Source organism: Dermacentor andersoni, chromosome 2, assembly GCF_023375885.2.
Source record: "Dermacentor andersoni chromosome 2, qqDerAnde1_hic_scaffold, whole genome shotgun sequence".
NCBI lineage: Eukaryota > Metazoa > Arthropoda > Arachnida > Ixodida > Ixodidae > Dermacentor > Dermacentor andersoni.
The window spans coordinates 193,963,718-193,982,583 of NC_092815.1; the positions used below are offsets into that span (position 1 = coordinate 193,963,718).

The 18,866-nt window shown below is 44.7% G+C and overlaps 1 protein-coding gene across 2 annotated transcripts in view; it reads right to left on the reverse strand.

The window, feature by feature from the left end:
- The window catches only part of LOC126540275 (shootin-1), a 77,194-nt gene that overhangs the window by 11,339 nt on the left and 46,989 nt on the right, over positions 1-18,866 (reverse strand). For both annotated transcript variants that reach the window (XM_050187081.3, XM_050187083.3), the window contains exons 11-14: positions 13,118-13,232; positions 8,979-9,046; positions 5,954-6,051; positions 3,180-3,236 (exon numbers count right to left, since the gene is read on the reverse strand). In XM_050187081.3, coding sequence (XP_050043038.1) covers positions 3,180-3,236; positions 5,954-6,051; positions 8,979-9,046; positions 13,118-13,232 — 338 coding nt within the window. The remainder of the gene's footprint in view (positions 1-3,179; positions 3,237-5,953; positions 6,052-8,978; positions 9,047-13,117; positions 13,233-18,866) is intronic.

An 18,866-nucleotide genomic window follows, 5' to 3' on the forward strand; every position in this document is an offset into this window, starting at 1 on the left:
CTGTTTAGAAAGAATGCCTACACAAAATTGACCAAGCTGTACTTGAGAGCACAGCTCACGCCTTTCAAAGCTACGAAATCTGTCACTTCGAAAACTAGTTCAAAGTTTGGCAAATGAACCCTTTCAATGTCAGGTTTTTTTTGTAGGTGATGTACAACCAGATTTTTTTTTTCTTGGATATTGTAAAACAAACACAATTTATTTTTGGTTAGGCAGGAAAGATAAATATAACACTGATAATGGCAAAGGCACTCTTGGTATGGTCCCCACATTCCTATTCATTATCTCTCACCTATTTTTGTTTTGACGCACACACTTCCACGTAATGCCGCCATGTCAGGGTCAAAATTTGAGGCGGTCGAAGTTGTCTCTTCCTCAAATGACAAGCTGTAATTTTCCGAGACCAAGCTTGGCTCGCATTTACAGTTGAAAGAGCCACCACTCCAATCAACAGTTGATGGTCCCGAACTAGCAGTAGTCTCAAAGCAATCATGCGGCCACACTCAAGAGAGGAGCGCTTTCATTTATTGGAACTTGACCAGACAAAGCAAAGAGATCAACAAATGAAACAGAGAGCAAGAGGAAAGAGATATGATAGAGCGCAAAGCAATCCTAGAGAAAGCACACTGATGAAAGGAGCACCCTCGTTGCTGGAAAGGAAGCATGCCGTAGCAAAGACAGAGCGAGAGAAAAAAAGCAGCCTTGTCTAAACGTACGACAGATAGTTGAAACATGCAAGAGTGGTGGCCTTTGCGCTGTGACGTGAATATTTGAATGGAAAATCGCTGCCATCTGTGGATGTGTGCACCCGCGAAGCACGACCTTGGCCGTGAAGGGGCACATTCCACAGCGTGCTAACACAAACTGAAAATGTGCTTCTATAAATATATGACACGTGGCGGAACTACCTTGGAGCTAACCAGCTTCGTGTTACTGTGCACATCCGAGTGGAGAAAGTGGAGAACATGCACTTACATCAGTGACATGGCGGGACAGAAAGCGGAAACGTACCAGTACATCAGTGACACTGAAAGGATTAAACATTCATGGCATCTTGGGCTGGTCATTTCAAAGTGCTCGAGACTGCCCTAACAGGCAGCGTTGTCTTCGACTGGTCGAAAGAAAGCACACACCTTGTGTTTGACTATTCTTTTTTTCGATTGCTCTCCTCCCTCGTCAAGCATTCTCAGGTGTTGAGCCATGCCGCTGAAGCAATTGTCGAGATTGAGAGCATTTTCTGCCACGTCGTCACAACACAGCATTGCTGCAGTTGGCGATGGTTCCCCGTAACCATGACATTGATGTAGGCCACTGCATGCTGGCATCTCAGCAAACACTTGTCCCACCGGCACATCCACCGTCTTTCTTATGTGGTGCCGGGAGCTTGGGATAGGTGAAGTCACACGTTTGCTGTAATCACATGGTTTTGCCTCTGGGATTTCCTTCTCCAAGAGCAAGTCACAAGTTCGGAATGCCTGCTTGTCCTCTGCCTCTAAATTTGAGGAATGGCGGATTTACCCAACTCTGTGATGGAGGATGCTGGCGTCCACTCGAAGATATCATTAACAAAAAGAGAACATACTAAAAGTAGATGTTTCGAGGCAAATATGAGTCCATTATCATATTGCTTCATGTCTACTGCAGTATAAAGGCCCTTGCCCAGCGATCTTCAATTAACGCTTCCTTGTGTCGTGTAACTTCATACTATGCCTTCAAACTCCCTAACCTCATCGTACCCCCTGTTTTTGTCTCCGACTACATTTCTCTTCTGTTTGTTACATGTGCATTACATGACCTGCTCAACTCCACTTGTGCCTGGATTCCTGTATTCACAGGGACAGACTTGACATTCCAATTTCAGGATCCACACAAGTTCCCTATACAGTATCTTGTGTTCTCGTCTGTTTATTTTTTATTGCGAAGCAATACTACTTTAGGTCGCACTTCAGCACGTTCCGTGGCGAGGCGGTGGTAGGCACCATTGACCTTTAGCGTGACCTCTCTGCGTGACGTCACACCACGTGACCTAGAGTGACGTCACACCAGCTGTGTAAAAACGGGGCTCCATCTCACGCCGTCGCGAGGCGAGGCGGTAGCCACCAACGGCGGCCTAACTCCCGCTCCTCTCACCAGGGGTGCTACGGTCGGTGTGACACCACACCAGCTGTGTAAAAACGGGGTCCCATCTCACGCCATCGCGAAGCGAGGCGGTAGCCACCAACCGCCTCGCAATCCTCGCACTATTGCTTTGCAATCACCAGGCTTAACCAAGCTAAGCCACGGCCGTTTTTTCTATTTTTGGCAAGAGCTTGCTTTAGTTTGGCATGTATCCCTCTCACTAGACAGGTTAAACACTATAACACTTCAAAGTTTATGACACAGAATGGTCACATTAACTGCTCAGAATTGTGAGAAACAAGACACACAATGTTCTGAGGGCCGAGGGTGTAGACAGATTTGCCAAGGCATACGGCTGTGAAATCTCCCGTGAAGTGGTAACGAGGCCCCCCCCCCCCCCATGGCCGCCAATGCGGGGAAAAAAAGACAGTTCTTGTTACAGATGGACCCACAGCTACTTTGTGACTGTTGCTATGAGCTTGATATCTGATGTCCTGTCACTCACACAACATCTTTCGCACAGCTGTAGAATCATGCAAATGAACGAAGCTATCTCGAATGAAACGTTACAGGCAGCATGTTTTTGTACATTCTTGCAATAGCAAGTTATACTCAGTGGTTGTACTGGATAGTGTCATCTTGTCTGAAGCCTCTCGTGCATTCATGTGTATTCATGCAAAGAAGAAGAAGAAGATGAAGCAAAAAAAAAGAAGACACAAGAGTTGGCATCCAAATCTTGGAGGCAACAGCCTTCGCTCATCAAGTGCATGCTAGATGGCGCCACAATACTGCACTGGAGCAAGTACAGAGCCTTTACCAAGGCAGAATTTCAGAATTTCAGAACACAGGCCCTGGTTGTAGCTCTGAACAACATATCACGGAACTATCAGAGTGCACCAATCACAGTGCAATACGTGAGCTGTAACCATGAGACTCCAAGACTACACGCAGTTTATCTTGCAACACTGAGCTACCTCCTTGCTTCAGGAATATGCACCTGCCTCACGAAAGCATGTTCAGCAGTATAATCCACACTAATGTGATTGAGCAGTGCCGCTCACCAGTATGCTGAGGACTTCATTGACGGCTGGCTCCGAAGAGGACCTCTCTTCCAGCTCCTGATTGGTGAGCAACAATGCCAGTGTGAACAGCATGTAATAAACATGACAAAATTAACAATGTGACATGGAACAAGTTTTCTCATGGACGTCAAGATATATATGTAGCACCGAATGCTCAGACAAAGAAAGCACAAAGTACTGAAATAGTGCATTATCCAAAACAAATGCACTAACATGCTTATTTCAATGTCAGTTATTGCAATGCACATCCTAAACAAAAAAAAATAGAAAACAGTAAATCCTGCTTAATTTGTTCTCTTACCACTGTTTCAATGTTGCATTAGGAAGAATGCCACCATGCACATGTCATGAATGCACATGTCATGTGCAAAGGAGATTTGCATATCATATATTAATCAAAGCAACAAGGACTGCAGGCACGGAGCTGTATGTGTGCACACACTCTTCAAGGATAATTACTCGGTCACAACCATTAAACAAACAAATAAACTTGTAGGCTACAAGCAACAGCACAGGTGATAAGAAACACATTTTGGTAACTGACAAAAGAGACTTCCTTTCACAGTTGCTTGTTCACAGCTGTATTTCAGAAAACGCAGATCAGTGAACTAGACTCAAATAAATGTGAATAAAGATCAAAGGCTGGTTCAGGTAAGCATCCTGTTTACTTGACTGATGCAAGGCAGTAAAATAAAGAGAAATGTTTGACTGAAAACGAGATTTCAAAAGCACAGGAAGTAAAAGTACAACAAGAGAAGGGTACTTCAGACAATTTTGGTGGCCTCAGTTACAGCTATTATGATTACATTTCACTGCTATCACAAGCTTATTTGTTTATAATACCAGCTATTTCACTGCAAAGCTCTGTTTAGACCCACCTATAAAACTGGATCTGTGATATAAATGAGCCATCATGCCATCATTGGTGGTTTTGTACTATCATCATCATAAAAAATTCGGTGGCTACTTAGCAGTGAACGCGAGAGAAATGCGTTAGAATTTTGTCGCACCTCTTTGAGGATCTGGATCCATGATTTAAACAAAGTTCACAACATTGCAAAGTGTTGTTCAGGAGCTCAATCAACACACATCCTGCCTCTTTAAGGAGTGAAGTGCAACTGACGGTGGTCCGGAGCAGACGACTGTCAGTTACACTACATAGTATATACCTCTACCATGTGACCAGCTTCCCACACTTCACATACACTTTTTTCCATTTTGACACTTCTAATGCTAACCCATTAATGATGTCATGGTGCAGTCATTCGTACTGCTGCAGTATCATCATCATTGTGCTATTTTCATAATGATGTTATGGTGCTATCATTGTTCGTGTGATGTCATTGTTTTTGTCGTCATTACCATTAGCCTTCTCAGTTTCCATCAGTGAACCAGCAATCAATGCATCAGGAGGCCACTTAGGGCTTTCTATTGGATACAGTGTTTTACAAAAACCACGGGCGAGTCAAAGGGACCGTGGTCCATTCGACTCGCCTGTTTCTTAGAGTTTCTCGTAGTTTCTTGGAGGATCATGCCTGAATGTTGACAACTTGTCCTTCAACGCAAGAACTTCCTAAAGAAAAGTGCATAGCATACACTAGGAACTAAAGGAAAGCATGTGAAATGCTAGTGCGCATCACTGCCAAGAATGCTTTATTTCACATTTTCAAAATAATATGCCTGCTGGTATGCATGCAAGAGCACAGCTTTGAAGTGGCTTTGAAGGGGAACAGTCAGCACTGCTATAGCAGCACATGTCCCACCCTCTTTTGGCCTGCTAAAGCATACTTGGAACATGTCTTGTGCAATAGCGCAAGTGGCTATCAAATGTTCAAAAACGACCCACCTTGGTTCTAGAACCTCTGTGCAAAATCCTTGACACTACTGAAGTGCCTGCTTGTCCTCCTCAAATTATTGCCATCATTACACTTAGGAGAATAGCGAAGTGGGCAAGTTGGTAATGGTTCGTCCTCAATAACAATGTGATAAACTGCGATGGAGATAGACACTGAAATGTGCCTCATTCTTGTCGTTCCTGTGTCTATCTCCATCCTAATTCATTGTGATGCTGTTAAGAATAACCCATCATCACCTTTCTCTCTGGAATGGTAAACTGCTGTCATTGCCATTTCTTCCTACATTTGGCAGGTCCAGTTCTTCCTTCTGCCATCGTCACTGATGCCTTCCTGACTGCTTAACGAATCTAGTCAAGTTAACCACCAGATAACACTTCCTTGTAGTGATCTGGGTAATTCATCCTTCAACGTGTGCCACGCTTCCTGCCGTATGCAATTTCCTCCATAACACGATAACACTGCTGATCTGATCTGGTTGTTGCTCTGATAGTGTCTCGTTCAAGTTCCCGTATGAGTTACAACTGATGCACTTTCAGAGTAATTTCAGTTTGTCTCTTTTTCTTCAAGTTCACTTTGTTTTTCATATCATGATCTGACCACTCAACTAAACATGTGCTTCTTATTCCTCCATTCATTTATTTCTTACATAACCTTGGAATTTCCTTTTTTTAATCATTATTTTCCCTCCTCCTACTGCAAGCTTTCTGGTCTATCCACCATGGCAGGTACATGCTGCCAATGTTGGAGGTCAGCAGCAGCAGCGGCCGCAACATTTTTCTCTGTGCATGCCAATAACGTCCTCTGAACGACATTATCCCATAGAACAAGGGCTTCAACACATGGATTGTTGAGGCCCTATAGTGCGGCACATTTGACCCACACTGAAAAGGAACCAACCTCTTCCTGGACAGGTCGTGCCGTGGGCCGCAAGTGAACGCCCTTCTTGATCTGCTCAATCATCTCCTCCATCAGCTTCGCCTGCAGCTGATCTTCCTCTGCATATGGAAATGTGTCAGAGTCTATGTGAGATGCCATTCACATATACTAATAGGTACAGACTTCCTCCTCCTCACCATGGTGTCACAGAGGTGTAAGACCCTTTTAGCAGGAACTCTGTGGGCATTTGGATAGTGCACTTTGGCCGCTGTGACTTGCTCAAAAGCGCTTGCTCAAAAGTTTTAGGTACAGTGGTTGCATGGGTGCTTAATGTTCACGCTCAACAGCTGTTCACTTGTCCTGATGGAAAGGTCTACAGGTGCGTCATATTTAACCTAATCTAAGGCACACTTTTTTCCGTGAAAATGGGTCCCGAAAATTGTCTGCATGTTATAATCAGATACGAAACCACAACCGCATTCCCTGCATTGGCAAAAGCCTACTGTCAAAGCTATCAGACTTAGAGTCATCGCCACCACAAGATGGCGACAGAGCACGTTTTCGTATAAATTGTGGGTTCATTTTGTGCTCGACTACAATCTGGAGCAGTATTCTCGGTCAACAACTTTCGGAGATACCATCACTTTTGCGAGACTTTACGCGACTTGGCACTGGATGTCCCGGTGTATATGGCCGCCAATGTTTCTGGTGCAGTGCCAAGTTCGCTATTTTTGCACAGTGCAAGGGCTGCATACTTCAACAATTCCAATGCAGAGTCTTGCAAAAGTGACAGTAGCATCTCTAAAAGAGATCACTCGAGAATACCGCCCCTGTGTGCTTGGTATCAGTGGCCAATGAAGTGAAAATGGGGACAACGATGCATCATTTTTATTATGAAAGGTCATAAAGAAAGATCCTTCTGGGAAGATAAATTCTGCATGTCTCGTTTTTTAATATTTTATTGTGAACATGGGGGGCATAACAAATTTTTCTTTAATAAGTCAGTGGCACGTTACACTTAAGTGCACTTTTATTGTCTTACTTTAAACCCGCAAAAATTGGGAGCGTGTTAATTCAAGGGGGAGAGGGTTCGAATCAGACGAATGCAGTGTGGCTTAACCCTTTCGCTGTCACAGACGTACCGGTACGTCATCGCGCTTCGCCCCCACGGTGTCACTGACGTACCGGTACGTTCTCTATCGTGCGTTCAAAATTTCGCGCCTGAGCGCAAAGCAGGCGCTCCTGGATTGGCCACGCCATCTGTTGACTCTTTCTACAAGTTCGTATATTCGCTCCGACCTGTGTTAGTCCATGCATTGAAGAGTACGGTGCGACTGCCACTCCCCACTTTCTCTTTGCTGAGTGGTGCGGTGGCTCCGCGTTCGCTGGATCATGCGTCGCGCGCGTGTGGTTATGGGTTCAAGGGTTGTTCTGTAATCTCCGCTGGTTTGAAGGTTTTTATTTTTCTTCTGTTGGTGTGCCTGCTACAGCGCGTCAAGTTCAGGCGCATGTGCCGTTGCCTCTCCAAAAAGGGTGACTCGATTGCTGCTTTCGCTCTCTCGCCGCACCCTCGCTTCCGACTTGCAGCAGTAAACGTAAAGCCCTTCGAACTTTGTTTAGCCTTTTTCCATCTCCCTCTGTCTTCTTGATCACGCAACGTCCCATTTCTCTCCATTGCGCGGGCGACTGAAAGCGCATCCTCCCTGCGCGCGGTTACTTTCGGATGGCTCGGCGCGCGGGACCTTCGTCTGCTCATGGGAGCGGTGGCTGAATTCCGATTTAGAATACGAGCCGAGCTCGGATTCGGACTCGGACAAAGTCGCATGAGAGGAAGAGGGTTCCGCATCGTCAGATTCGGATGTTGAACGGATCTTATAGTCAGGCTGATGATGATGATGATGTTTACTAACAACAGCTGCAGAACACTGAAATGTGCATATTGCATTGACTATGTTATTTGTATACCAATCATAATCAAAAATAAATTGCTATGTTCATTCCCTGTTATGCTCGTTCCCTGAAACCAAGCCGACACTGGGGGTGCGGCACGGCCAGAAACGTCCGACAGCGAAAGGGTTAACAGAGCTGGCATGTCACCAAACAGGTTCCTACAGGCGCATAAAACCTTCCTAGCTGTCTTAGATGACTGAAGCTGACAACTCTGGTGATAGTGGTCAGCAAGGCATGTTTCTAGAGCCAACATTTTGACAAGGAGACTTGTCCTCATCCTGTTGTCTAGCTTCAGCAACATCCCGTGCTTTAACCACTGTTGACTGCATCGAGCCACCACCTTCCTGTGATCCTTTGCCTTGCTTGGTTTAAGGTGGGCTTTTCAATGTTTTACGTGCTGCACACCAGCACTGTCATTGTGTCCTTGGTTAGGATCATGAGGGATCTCTATGGTGCAAGGGCTTCTTAAACTGTGGGAAGTGTGCCAACAGACTAGAACAGTTGTTACTTCACACATTATTAAACTGTAATGGCCCACAACTGACCTAAACTGGCAGATTAACGCTATGTAAGTCACACATTTACGCTCAAAGTAATGACAGCGCAAGATAAACAAGGGCACTCAAGGAAATGGGACTGAATTTAAGTGTCCCATGTCCTGGAATGTGCAACAAATTGTCTTTGTTTGGTTCTGCTGTTATTACAATAAGTAATTGCCAGACAGCCAGACTATCCATTCTTGCAACATAATTACACCACTGGGCTTTTACACTTTTAAACAAATGTACACCCTTTGAGGTGTGTATTTGCCACACAACAATAATCACCAACCGCCTTGCTTACGTTTCCTTTCTTGAAAACGCTGCCCTCGCTACTTTACTTGCCGAGAATGCTCTGTCATGCTGATAACGCGCATCCGGTTCATGACTTGGAAGTACCGGGCTCACGGAATTAAAGGAAGGAAATGCTGACAAGACAGATGACGATTATTGTTGTGTGGCAAGATACGACCCAAAGGGTGTAACTTTGTCTAAGAGTGTACAACCTATCCCTCATCAGAAGCTTCTTGACTAACGAAACCAAGCGAGTGACTCACTTGCTTTTACAGTGGCTGCAGCTGGTGCAGCTGTCTTTCTGCCGCTGGCAATGAGCGCCATGAGGGACCTGCAGGGCCAAGGAAGAGGCACACATCACCCGGCAGCCATGGGCTAAGTGACAAGCACAGCCACATACGGCATAGTTCATTTTACACTGGTGCCCAGTCTTGACAATGAAATGGGGTGGAGGCAGAAGGAGCAGTGCCTGAAGTTTTCCTGCAGTTCTCAGCTTGCTCTATGTATTCATGTATCTTATGTAGTTACAAAACAACCCCATTTATCTCCCCCCCTCCCCATATAAGATCCTCCTGACTGTAATGCTGGAGTTAAGGAACCAGTTACCTTAAATTCTGCTTGTATGGCTTCTCTATGATAATCATTTCCCTCTCCTAGTCAGACTTAAGCATTAGGCGACTGCTGATCTTTGTGTGGGAGGTGATATACCAAAATCTTCAAAGGTGACTTTCTATTAAGTTCAACAAGCTTGTTGACACATTCTCCTCTACAGAATAGTGTTTACCTGAGCTAATTGGTTGCACATACTGTATCACAATTGGTTTCCAGCAGAATATACTGACATGGACACAGAGGGACGACGACATGCACTTGAGCACGCATGGTCATGTTTGGGCTACTGGGCAGGTTTTATACCCCAAAGTCAAACAGCAGGCTATGAGGGTCACCAAAATGGAGGGTTCCAGGTCGATTGCGGCCACCTGAAGTCGTTTAATGTGCCTGAAGCTAGGTGCACAAGTGCTTTTTTGCCTTCTGCCTCCATCGAAATGTGGTGGCTACAGCTGGCAACTGAACCTGCTATCTCATGCTATCTCATATAGAATTGTCGAAACCCACTGATTCAATCACACAGAAGCAATGCTTTAAAGATGGTAAGGGCACCGCAACACCTGACAGTACATCAGCAACAAATTGACTAATCTGCCTGTCTAGCACCACTCTTGGTAACAGACAAGTACTAACAGTGCACAGTTATAGCTGAATTTTGCATGCATTTGGATCGGCTCCACTCAACATTTCATGCACTAAGTGTGCCTGCCAGAGATGTGAGTGACGTGCAGTCAGCTTGGCTGCAAGACAACAAAGAAACCATGCAAGCGCACCCTCACACTTTACTCAATTGGCTGTGTAGAGGAGCAAGGGCAGCATTCTGCGTTCCGCTACTGCCATGAGCATTCTGCACACGTGCACCAGCATAACTGCCATGGCACACTCTATGTTTTAGTTTTCCCTGAGCACATACGTTCTATGGGGTACATACACACTTTATTAACAATATTATTTACCTTTAGCACCCCTTGTGAAGCGTCGGAGCAGTAGGAGAGGAGAATAACAAAAGAGGTTGGATGACCACTCCGGTGCCATCTTGAAAAGAATTTACAGGAGGCTATGCTTCGCATATATGGCATCTTGTGCTGCCACAAGAGGGAAGTGCAGGTGTCACTGGAAATAGCTTTCTTTTTGCATGTATCTTTTGCAATTTTGCGGCAAAATATGCTTCAACATTTTTAAAGAGGCCCTATGACCAAACTATACCCACAACATTCTGCATAACACCGCATTTCTTGTGTTATACCGAGGTGAATGCAAACAGAGTTTGGAGAATTGACACAACAAAATAAAAGTTATTCAACTTGTAAATTTAATATTACAGCAGGTGACATAAAGAAGCTTACCCTTTCGCATTTCGCTCACCCAGTGAGGACTTAAGCTGCTTCCAATCAAACGCAGCTTGCACTACGCACTACAGAAAGCCTCCTTGTTTCGGTTTTCACAGGTCCGAGAAAAATGGCCAAATTAATCGAATGTGAAATTACAGAGGGAATCGAGGAAACAATAAATAAGTGCTTGCTACGCCAATCCACCTTCATTTACTGAATAAATTCGCAACCCTTGCTTCTATTTTGCACAATATCAGCGCACAAGCGACATTTCTCGTAATGTTGTGACTGATTAGCGCTCCCAGTGCCACAGGCCTCTTGACTTCCTTTGCAGTGTGGCCCATTTGGTCAACCCACGTTTCCGTCCGAGTAGACGTGCTTTTCACTGCCATGCACACATCCCGATTATTTCTTTACCAATGAGCTGGTCGGCAGAAGATCGTCCGTCCATCTTGATGTAGCTGCGGTAGAGTCAGTCTTCACCCTCAACAGCTTCCGCCGTGTTTCTAACATTGCACAAGCAGTGCACTGAGTCAGAACGGAGCTACTATTAGCCACAATCGCTGCAGACGAAAGAGCAGTCGCTATTGGCACGATCATGCATCGTGACTGCACAGTTCTGAACTAAGGTACGTGCAGCCAACATGGTGTGATGTGAGGCAATAAACGCATAGACACGCAAATAGACACGAAGCGTTCTGCATTTTTGTCGTTACAGTACAGTTTCTGCTGATGGCTACGACGATGCAGACTTCGCTGCTTTGTTTCTATTGGCTGCTAGCACTGCTTTCACTCTTTTGCGTCCCTCACTTGTGGCACTTACACTCTGGGAGTTGTCCAAATTAATTGCCGTGCAGCCAAACATGTCCGAATTAACAAAGGTTTGATGTCATTAAATAATGCATACACCTGTGAGAGGCAAAGGACAAGTCCGAATTATCCGGTTTTCCAAGTTAATGAGGTTTGAATTAACGAGGTCTCCCCACCACATGTCTACCATGCCAGCACTGGATATGGTGGCGCCATCTAGTTAAGATGCCTGTAAACACGCCCTCTCACACACAGTAAACTTTATAAATACGCGTTGTGTGTTTTAATTCCGTGTGTGACACGGAATTAAATTTACACGCCGTTAATGTCTACAGGCTACGTGCAAGTGCCTTTCAGTGTAGACTGCTGGACAGCACACCTAGTGTCAGTTGCAAATAAAATTTATTTATATATTGTTACGTTGCAGTGATGGGGACAAATGCAGTAGAAAAAAAATTGTGAATCATGAAACTAACTATTTATTGGGCAAACCTGTGCCTACAAAAGCAAGTGACACTCAAAGCAAAACGATAGTGGCGAGCACAGTTGGCAATCGTCAAAATCTGATCATTGGGTCAAGCACATCAGTTTTTATACATGACTTGTCGAAGGCTCCAGCATAATCGCTGCTGCTTGCGTTCCTTCCAGAAAGTACTACACTACTATTTGCTTCACACATAGAGTAGGTTTACACACGGTTTGGTGGCAACAGACAATGAATAGAACTATCGATAATATTTGAGAAACTTCCAATACATGCAGGCGTGTCCTGTGCTGAGCAACTATGTTTAACATTTGTTAGCTGGCGAAAAGCAGTCACCAGAGAAAAATAAGTACACGTGTCAGTACCCCCCTCTTAAAAAGCATCGTCCCGATGCTGCAAACAAACCAAAGAGTGAAAAACAATACGTGTGTCTCCTTTGCAGATTTAAAAAGCATAAAAACCTGTTTTTATTTTTAATGTCATCATTGTACATATAGCATAAATATTAACAATACAGTACGTTCTTCATGCCCAAGCAATCAAAACGAACAGCATAGGTCACGTGCCGCTGCTTCATATCTGCTGCTGAAAGTTGTTGATTTATGATGCTGCAGTAGATTCGGAAACTGATTTCAGGAGCAAATTAAAATGCTCCAACTTCAGCACTTTCATTTGCACTGGAGGCATCGTCAAGTCCTATAGTTAGCAAAAGTGTAATAAAAATAACATACATAACTTGGAGTGCAAGGGCACTTTAAAACATTTTCGCAGAAAAACAAATATTTTTAACGCAACATTCACAAAATTGTAGAATAAGCTCAAATTTGTAAACATTACAGAAAACTTGGGAGATCTGGCAGGCACGCATTAGCTTTTGTATGCACGGCAATACGACACCCTTGCCTGAGTCAAACAGACTGTAAACACTGAACTAAAGCTCCCTACTAGCTCACTAAGCAATGAGATGTGTGGGGAATATGGGGATCTTTGATCCATTTTATCGCACACATCTCTCCTACAGACAGGAAGTCAATTGAGACTTCCTGACATGAGACATACCGTACTTTGCACTATCCTTCTATAAGACTCGAGGTCAACCCTGTAAATAAAGATGTTTTCACCACCATCAATCTTGCACTCGCATCAATAAGGTTCCAGCAGTGCTCACCTGAGTGGGTTGAATGGCACAGGCGGTGGTGGGGGCGGGGGCGGAGGAGGCGGCGGCACGCTGACGATGCTGGGTGCTGAGGTCTTCTGGTCCAGTTCTGTGATTAGCTCTCGCACTGTGGCAATGAATGCGAGGAGAAAGATGGAAAAGGGAGAGGAGGTTATTATAAGAAATGTGTCCCATTTACATATCATAATGCAAATGTAGTGTTCCCATAGCTAAAGCTGCACCACTAGACCCACCATGCATGCAGCAAAGAAAGCTTGCGGCAACAAAATAAAGTGCACGCTAAGGTGGGCAGGAAGAAAGTGGAGGGAAGGTTGGTGTGCGTCTCCTTTTTTAGTGCTGCCGTGGCTGTCAACACAGCTCAGTGCATACGAAGCCCGTGCACCCTTTTTTAGAGGTTATCTGCCACGTGTGCGAAAAGTGGGTGTGCCAAGATGGTATGGCATCGTGTACACTGTTTCCGCACACATTTAGTGCTGGAAAATGCATAATCTCGAGTTTCGGAGACACATCGAAGTGAGAGTAAGATAGAGCATTTGCTCCCCGCAGCTGGTGCTCTTCATGATACAGAACAAAAATACAAGTGCCACGAAAATTCCATTGTTATAACCAATAATTGTTATAACTGGGTTGCATGAAAACATCAAAACAGGGACATGGCAGAGGTTATGTAAAAAAACTATAATGGCGGGGAGGCCAGTGCCCCTCCCACCTTCCTCCATCTGGTTGCTGATTGTGTTCACTCGTTTAACTACTTCCTGGGCGCTCCAATTGCGTATAACAAGCCGTGGCTGTCAGCGTTAAAGAATGGCACTGCTATAACAACTGCAAAGAGGTGTCACGGGTGGCAAGCGATATGCGAGTACCGCCGAGGCATCACTTTGGTGGCCCCAAAAGGGGCCTTTTAAAAATTGCAAGAACGTTGCCCCGGCAGCCTGTCAGCTTGAGAAATCCAGAGGAAACGCTCAGGTGAGATCGCCACAAGCATCTCGACACATGTTTCTCACTGGCTTGAATGAGAAAACTGTATGTCCGTCAGCCTTGCGTGCTTTAAGCGAAGCTTGCTGACATCCTTCTCCAAGGCATCCAGGTACTCCACGTAGTGCAGCGGAAAGTTCCTCGCAATAACGAAGCCCCAGAAGGACTGAATCATCTGCCAGGTCTCCTGTGAGGACAACGTTGAGGCAGCCTTTCCTACTGCGTCATCGCTGCCATCATCACTGTCACTATCCGATGCAAGCACATTCGCAACCATCACCTCATCGGTTGGTTTCTTTCCACCGCCAATGTGGTACATTGCCGATGATCAGCAGGCGGATCGGCCATCTTCCGTTTCGGCGGCGAGTCAAACGAGCCTGAGAAGCTACGTAGCCAGGAGCGATTTCGACGCAACCAACAAAGACGAATGCAAGCGATTAAGCTGCTTGCAGAACTGGGCTGAATGAGGAGGCAGCCATAGAATAAAGAACCAATTTTATGCAACATGCGAGAAATCTGGGAGCAGCGCAGTACGCGCGGTCCATTCGTGTTCAGAGGGGCGGAAGGGCAACTGGAGAGAGGCGCGCGGAGATTGCTGGAAAATGAGCGCACGGCAGCTGTTGGAGCAGTAGGCCATTGCGCAGCAGCTCAAACTTCTTGTTTTCTTGTTTTCTTTTCAAGGATTTCGAATTTCACTACCTTTCAGCTTGGACACCCAGCAGCCAGACTTCATCATTATAACTGGTAATGGAGCATCGGGGAATTGTAGTAAGCTGGTTATTTCAACATTGAAAAGTTGACGGTGCAGCGGCGTCTCATTGTTATAACCGATATATTGTTAAAACCGGTATCATTATAAGTGGGTTCGACTGTAGTCGCACTGTGGGCAATACTATCAGCCGCGGGGGCAGAGTGGACATGAAGTAGTTGCTGGCTTCACTTTGTACCGCCAATGTGAAGATATCACCGACATGCCATGAAATTGTATTTTTCGTCGCCGACTATCAAATTCAACAAAATTATTTCTTTTCTCATTGAAATTTGCTTTTAGTGATTGCCCAATAATTTGAACAATTTTTCAGCACCATACATGTAAGAAGAATCCATCGGCGACTGTACTTATCTGCATAAAAGATTGAATTTCAATGTAACGAAATTTCGATATCAATTTACAGACTTTCTTATATCGAGGTTCAATTGTACATATAAATCTGTGCATCATGTACAGTTGAACCCACTTATAAGAACACACAAGTTCCACAAAAATTCCATAGCTACAACTGATAATCTTATAACTGGGCCGCACGAAAAAAAGAAGGAGGGGACATACATAAACACTAGGGGTGTGCGAATGTTGAACAGTAAACTTAAAATCAAATATCAAATCAAATCAAGAAAATTTAACGCAAACCTTAATGCTTACAAATTTTGTGCAAAAAGCACAGTGCTACATATACTCAGGAGGCTGCTCAAATTACATAACAAGAATCTTGCCACATATAAGTAACTTAGATACCTAGGAATTGAGATGTATAGTATTCCAGCACTGATAGCAACTTAGTTTATAAACGAAAGTCTGGAAAACATTTTTTTATCAATAGAATGGCTGTTGAATAGAATCAAGCGTTTTTTTTTTCCCTCTGAAGCTGAAGTTTAATAGTGGGCCATACTGTGCTTGATGGTAGTCTTCTATTGCTTAGAAAGTTTTGCTTTCCAGTTTTCGTGCAGAAAACGCAAGGGTGTTTCCATCTCAATGGTAAGTGGTTTCAGTGTGCTATCATCAGCTCCTTAAGGCCTATCTGAGTTATAGACAAAAGCAAGGAATGCACGTCACCCGATTTGGCACTACTCTGCACAGACATCGTTGCCACACGGTTTGACCGAAGTCGGCACTGACGTTAAACAGTTCTCAAAGATCAGGAGGCCCACGGCAAATTTACGCGATGGCTTCCCCTCACTTATTTTTTTTTACATGTACTTTCATCTGCCTTCTGCGTAAATGTGTCTACAGCCAGAGGTCAGTACGTTCATCAAGCATGCTCGTCACATAATATTTTAGAGCCTGCCATGCAAATCCAAAGGTAGTCCTCAAAGCTACAAAAAGAGACCAATGTGTGCCCATATGGCGTTTCACAAAGATGGCGGCCATGAATAGCAGTCAATCAGTGCACTCGCTTTCATCGGCGAGACGGGTTGTCACTTTTCCGAGGGCTGTGAAAGAGTTGTAAAAAAATCTGTGCTGATTTGGCAACCGTAAATTTAGTCGCCGACACCCAACAATGCGGATCCAATCAGGCCTAACAGGCTAGACAGTGCGGCCAACGGTGCGGCTGTGACAAAAATTTGGCGTTAGCAGATGTGTTAATGGGTTGCAAACCGTTGCAGAAAGCTTGTTCCTAATATTTTCCTATGGGTGGCTCATCAGTGATCAGTTTCAAGATCGCGTGTACAGTACGTTAGATGGACGGCCATTGAAGCGGCATTAGAGTCCACAGTTGACCAGCAGGCAACCCATGCCAAGTTCATCTCTGTGCATGCATGTTGGCAGAAAGCTCCAAACTGCTGTACACTGAACACACGTATCCAATGTGATCAGCGTGCCCTATGGTGGCTACTTGGCCCGATCTTCACACATGCTTCCGTGCTTTCCACATGCATTGCTTTTGTTGTTCCCTCTGTCCATGTACCATTAATCATTTTGATTGGTCCAGTCAACCTGATCGAACTTTGTACTGATAACGATAGCGCACCATGAGAACACTGCATGCGTCAAGGCACTGACAACAGCCAGGTCATTCACCAATTATACCGAATATCAGAAAAACCACATATTTGAGAAATTGAATGCAGTCGAAACCAGCGATAACAAAATCCTGTGACAATGAAATTCTCATGAAAACAAAATATTTTAATTTGCCCGGTGAATGCCAATAGAATTCAATGCATGTTGTACCTCTAAATAATGAAATGTCACTATAGAAAAATGCAGCAAAAACAAAAACAAAACAAAATCCACAACCCACCAACGTGAAATTGTTTATGATGCTTGAAATGGCAGCCACACCATGGAGTGCTATACATCTGGCCGTGATTAAGCGATCACCTGGGAATACGCATCTCTTGCTTCAAGAACACTAATTTTGATGCCACAAAACAGGCATCATGTATGGATTCAGTGCCGGGCATAGATTTACATGAAGGGGTCACAATCTCTCTATCAATTGCCATCAGGTATGCGAGATATGATCACTTTCGCGGTTGGCAGCAGACGTGTCAGTGTCTACGGGTGACAGCGTGCGCTGTAGAAATGCTGCAGCATGCGTGGAGCATTGTTACTCTGTTTCTGGTGCCAAATTACGCAAGATCTCACAAAAGTGATCGCATCTCCGAAAGCAATCGACCAAGAATACAGTTCTATGGCAGCGTTGCCACTGCTGATCGATGCATGCGGTGCACTTTATACTGTCAACAATGCGCTTCTTTATACTCAAGCAAGGCTTGCCAAAGTAGGCTAACACAATTTCAACAGTAAAGTTTCGTTCTGCAAAGCATTACCTATCTGTGCTGTCTCATTTTGCAACAACGAAATTCTCACAAAAGTCAAATTTTTCGCTTTATCCGCTGATTTCATTATTGCGAGGTTCAAATGTACTAGATATTCGATTATGAAATTGTTCGGACTCTCACTATTTGATTCGAAATCGAATATTTCAGCGTTCGCATGGCCCCAATCTAAATGTTTCAATTTGAAAAAAAGAAGCACAGTCAAACTGACTTAAAACATCACCAGTTTTAACAATATATCTGATATAGCTATGATCAGATGGGGCACTGTTACCATATTGTGTTCTATGGTTAAACATACTGCTTGCTACAATGTTCCGATCCCATGTTATGTTAAGATCCCATGTTAACCAAAAGCACTTTGTTGGAAGACTGTCGACTTTCCTTTGAGTGCAGCACTGAGCAGTTTTCACATATCGTGGCACTCTAGGGCAGCTTGCACAAAAGTGTAGTTGTGCCTGTCACAGGCAGCGCACTCAACTCGCAGGATGTGCTGCATTGACTCTCCCGTGGCCTCAACCAACAGTGCCCGGTGATGCTGTTTCTGGGAGATACCTGGTGGTGTCACGAAAAGACGGTCGCGCCGTTCGGCAAGAAAAGCCTTCACACCAGCCTTGAACTTCGAAAAAACTTCTTCGATTGGATTGAAGAATGGGCTGTAGGGTGGAAGCCGCTTCACTGAGTGCTCAGTAGTGGCCAAGAGAACCTCCTCAGCATGGCGGTGCGCTGGCGCGTTGTCAAACAACAACACAGCTTCAGTGCCGGGTTCCTGATGATGAACCTTCTTGGACAGATCATCGAGAAATTCGTTGAATACAGCCCAGTGGATCTTGTCCACTAAAGTCCAATGCAGAAGGCCATTTGCAGACATGCAAGCCAAAACACTTATATTCGCGCCCTTTGTGCTGGTTGCAAGACGAATAGCTGGGGCGTCTCGTTTCGCTCTGCCAAAACTTCTTGCACACCACACGTTGAAATTCATTTCGTCGATGTAGTACCGCATGACTATGGTACCCTTGTTTTGAAGCCATTGAGCGAACTTGCGGTGCTCTTCCTTGACATCAGGATGGTTACGGTCAACCAGCCTCTGAGTAACTAACTTAAGTGTATAACCATGGCCATCAAGAAGCCGATCGATGGTCGACTTGCTGATTTCGGTACCGGGTAACTTCTCTGTCAAAGACATCTGGATTTGCATAAG